The 4,596-nt window shown below is 39.7% G+C and overlaps 1 protein-coding gene across 1 annotated transcript; it reads right to left on the bottom strand.

Moving 5' to 3' along the window:
* Positions 1-995: 995 nt before the first annotated feature.
* On the bottom strand, positions 996-4,389 carry STS (stachyose synthase). The gene is made up of 4 exons (XM_007051084.3): positions 2,521-4,389; positions 2,245-2,422; positions 1,779-2,146; positions 996-1,695 (listed from the first exon to the last, which is right to left on the bottom strand). Exons 1-4 carry the CDS (start codon positions 4,000-4,002, stop codon positions 1,120-1,122), a joined length of 2,604 nt encoding a protein of 867 aa, XP_007051146.3. The 5' UTR covers positions 4,003-4,389; the 3' UTR covers positions 996-1,119.
* Between the last annotated feature and the right edge of the window lie 207 nt (positions 4,390-4,596).

Below are 4,596 nucleotides of genomic sequence, written 5' to 3'. Positions count from 1 at the left end.
GCAAAAAATTAAAAATAAATAAAAATAAAAAATATTACTCTTTTACATTTATTTAAATCTAACTTAAAGAAGATTAATTTTATTTTAAAATATCTCTTAATTCACTCACAACATTGTTAAAGATTCGGAGTCCATAATGTGAATGGTCTTGATTAAAAAGAATGTCTGCTACTTAATTTCGAAGAAGAATTTAAAGATTATTTATTATCTATTTATTAATTTAGATTAAACTTTTACTTTTTTTATTTATTAAAAGTTACTTTTGTTAGTGTTGCAAATATGAAGCAGTGAAGCAACCATTTGTTCATGACAATTTTTGGTCTTTTTCCTGATTCCAAGTTATCTTTCGAATTTTTGTTACGATGCTTCAAGGTCAGCAATCGGTGTTCTCTTTTTTGTTTATGTCTAAAACCAGCTTTATTTTCAATCCATCGTCAACTTGCTTCAGTTAGGGCCCTGCTAGTGGCCAATGTTTCAAGACATGAACAGCGTCACATTTTCCAACTGTCAGCCTAATTTCCTGTAAAGTTGTACTACTTAACTGTAGAGCTTAAGAGTAACCGAAATTGGTTAAATGGATTAAAAGTTTGCCTCAAACGATCCAACAAAAAGTGACCAAAAGGCCTGCTTGCAACTGTAACAGCTGATTTTTGTGGCAGTTGCTATCAAAACGTTGTTAGAAACATCTTGGTGGGAGATTCTAGCGTGTCCCCTGTACATGAATATATAATTATTTCAAAGAAGCTTGGATACAATCTCCTTGCTATACCTCCTAAAGCAGTATCTGATCTGATTTTATCCTGGCCCTTAGCCTTAGCTTTATTACTTTATTAGCCCATAGCTAAAAGAATATGGTCTAAAACAAAACGATCCAAGAATATCTCTTCTCTATAATTGTGTCTCTCCTTCACTTTAAGATTCATGTATATTTTCTGTTCATTCTTACCGATATGTATATTCTCAGTAATAATTAAAAAAACTTGGGAAAGTGCATATATAGTGGAGACAGACAATTAAAATACATTAAATTCAAAATAACTTCCAATTATTAAATGGATGAATCTACGTCCTTCCTGAGTTCAAAGCTACTACGCCCTTAAAAGGGTTAGGATCAGCAAATTAAAAGACAAAAACTACGTCAGAAATTCCACCAGCCTCTTCAATCCAAGGAAGGTTCAGCGTCAGTTTGCCGTCGGCTGACCACTCAGAAGCCACCGCAGCACCATTCATATAACAGCTCTTTGGAGGAACGTTGGAATAGGCTAGGAAATTCCCACCACCTTTAACTTTGATCCTAGCAGCAGGGCCTGCTCCAACCTCGTTGTAATCCAATTCTTGAATTGTTCCTCCAGAATTAAACATGTTAGTTAGACCAATAGGGGCGAATTTGGCAACGCAACCTAGCTTTTTCATGGGCACAAAGCTGAAAATCTCAAATGAAGATGGTTGGACAGTGACTTGAATCGGATCAGATTTTGGTGACACAAACAGCAGTTTCTCGGCCTCGTCAAGGTAGACCACATACTCTTCGGCCTCACCAATTTCAGCAGCTTCCATACATTGGTCCCATTCAATATCAGTGACATGCACAGTACCGGAGACAGGCTTGTAGCACTGTGGATAGCCCTTGATCCTCCGCTCCTTGCTAACCCAGCCGGCTCCTTGGCAGTTGAAAGCTCCAATAACACCCCCATACTGCATAAAGAGAGAATACATTTAGTCAAGATATCCAAGTAAGTCCATGTACGAAGAAAAAATTTTATAACAACGGGAGGTACCTTGTTGAAGTTCCATAGCTTGAGAATGGACTTGTTGTCAAACAGAGGGTTTACGAAAAGGCAGTCTCTGGTTGGAAGGGCAAAGCGCAGGCACTTGGGGATGGTGCCATCAGGGTAAACAAGCTTCTTAATAAGATCAAAATCGTGAGAACCAAGGGAGTCACTGAGGTAGACTGGTCCACCGCAAATTGCCCTCGATCCAGCATGATATTTGGCGCAAACGTGGTCAGATTGGAACATATCCCAATCAGGTTGTATGATCTGACCCATCCACAAACTGTTATAAGCACAGTGGATCATGTGAACACCTTGCAACCAGAAAACTCCGTTAGGATCCCCATTTGGATCCTGGAACCAGAAATCATCACCTGTTGAAACAATAATTAAATTCCGTTAGTTAATTAAATGATGTTCTCTTACGTAAGTAGATTAGGACGAAAAAGACCTTCTGTTTTAGCTTTCTTACCAACTCTACCCATGGCTATCTGCTTTGTCCCAAGGAAGAAAAAGTCGTTGCATTGTTGCATGCTGGAGATAATTCCAGTTCCTTTGAAGTTCTTTGACAACGATTTTGACAACCCATCGTAATAAGCCTTGGCAAGTTCCACCCTGCCTCCTAATTCTTCAGATACATATTCAAGAGTCTGGATTGAAAATATTCATATATAATTATTACTGTTGCTCGATAAACATAAAATATACAAACAGATTAAATATTGTACTTAAATTTTAAATCACTTACATGAATGACATCCACTTTTACTCCGGTGACACCAGATTTCGCAAGGTGAGAATGCATAGAGTCGTAGAAATCATCAGCTTGACTTGGGTGAACAAGTCCAATCCCACCTTCAACAATTTTGTCAACAGCCAAATCTGGCATCGTCCCCTTGAGTCCCGAAGAGACATGGCAATGGGCCACCTTGCAATTGAGGTGAGCTACTCCTGGTCTAACACCACCCCAGGCACCACAAAGAGCATGCCACACCCAAATGTCATCCAAACCTTTGAACTTGGTTCTCAAATCCCTTGTAAAAGCCTTCATGCCGTAGTTACCAGCCTTGCAGCCACAGCTTCCACAACCCCCACCTGAAAGGCTGCTCTCATCTCCTTCAAACATATCATCCAATTCTTGTTTCAGCTTCTTAATCTTGGATTCAAACTCTGAAGCATCAGTGGCACCAGACTGAAGGGCCTTGTCACGAGCCTTGGTGGCGTGTTCGATTTCAATGGCCTTTGTGATCAGCATCTTGGGCTTCTGTGGATTGAATGAAGGAGCATTAGGACCCAAGAAGGACCCTCCCTTATATTTTCTGAACTTCTCGCCCTCTACAAATCTGTGAAGCCTGGCAGTCATCTGCTCCCCACCCAGAACAAGGTTTTTCGCATCCTCGTTGGGGTTATCACTATCATGATTGATACTTTGCCAGCCATCATCGATAATGATAAACCTTGGTGAGACACCGCCCTCAGCAAATTCTTTCACACCCTGCCATACACCAGCTGGTTCTACGGTTAAGTAAAATGCATCCCAAGTGCACCAACCAAATTTGTCAATGATAGAAGGAACATTTTTCTCTTCCAAGAGCTTAAAGGTATTAAGATGAACCCTAATAGCACTAAATGCTTCTTTCATCAAGTTGAAAGGGTTTTTAGACACATGAACATAGGCAATTGAATTGAAAGAAGATGCCTTGACTTGAGTTGAGCCACTCTCAGCAAAGATCATGACATGGCCATCATTGCCAGGACAAAGAGCAGACCTGAAACCCCCTTCAATGATGGGTATAATTATAACATAGGACCTTATTTCAGGGACATCTAAGACTACCCATTGGGTTTCCATTTGCAAATCAGATCCGGAAGTTCCCACCCATTGTGTAGACCACCAGGTTTTAAACCTAAAGACACTCAAAAAGTTCCTATTACTGAATCTACCCAAAGAGTTCATCATCCGATCGGAGGATTCATCCTTGCTGAATCCTAGGAACCCGCCTTCGTGAGACAGAGCCTGGACACGCTGAAGCAGGGGAAGAGGAGCATCAGACTTTGAGGAGTCACAGATAGACGAAAAAGGTGTGAAAGTGACATTGCTAGGAACATCATATAGTAAAGGAAAGCCTTTGACACTGAACTTGCCATTAGACAAATCAAAGTACTTCTCCAAACTCCTGGAGCGGAGAAGACTGAAAGTGGAATTAGCGGGATTGTTTGGAGGTGCCATGGCCAAGTCAAAAGGAGAACTAAAGCGAAAACAAGAAACAGGAAAGAACAAAGTACGTAAAACTCTCAAAGGCTAGATGAAACTTGAGTTTCAGTTCCCAATGTGGAAATGGAGAGCAACCTTCAGGGTTTATTATGAGCACCAAGGATCACTTTTTTGGAATCTGAATCACTAGAGATTTTAGTTAAAACTCCAACGCCTAAAAATCTGTTATCTATGATATCTTCTTTAACTCAGCACCAGAAGCAAAAAGTGCTAATTTGCTTTTATGATACAGACTAAACGAATAGGGAAACGAGAGATTTACAAGAAAATCAACGCAGCGGAATTGAAAGTAGCAATCTTTGATACACTTAACAAAAATAGATGGTTTAGGAAAAGATTTACGAGGAAGAAGAGTTATGGTAGTTGAAGAACAATAACGCTGATGAACTAACAAAAGAATACTGTTAAAGAGAGCTTGAAGAAATGCTTGCTTGCACACAGAAGAATGGTGGTGAGATTGTTCAGCTATGCACACGCGTATATATAGAGAAATAAAGGAAATGGGTGCGTAATGAAATTGAATAAAAAATAGAATCAAGTTATCTAGAA

Source organism: Theobroma cacao, chromosome 1 (assembly GCF_053813885.1).
Source record: "Theobroma cacao isolate CCN51 chromosome 1, ASM5381388v1, whole genome shotgun sequence".
Lineage (NCBI taxonomy): Eukaryota > Viridiplantae > Streptophyta > Magnoliopsida > Malvales > Malvaceae > Theobroma > Theobroma cacao.
Note: the sequence above shows the minus strand (reverse complement) of the source record. Positions and strands in the feature narration are given on the sequence as shown.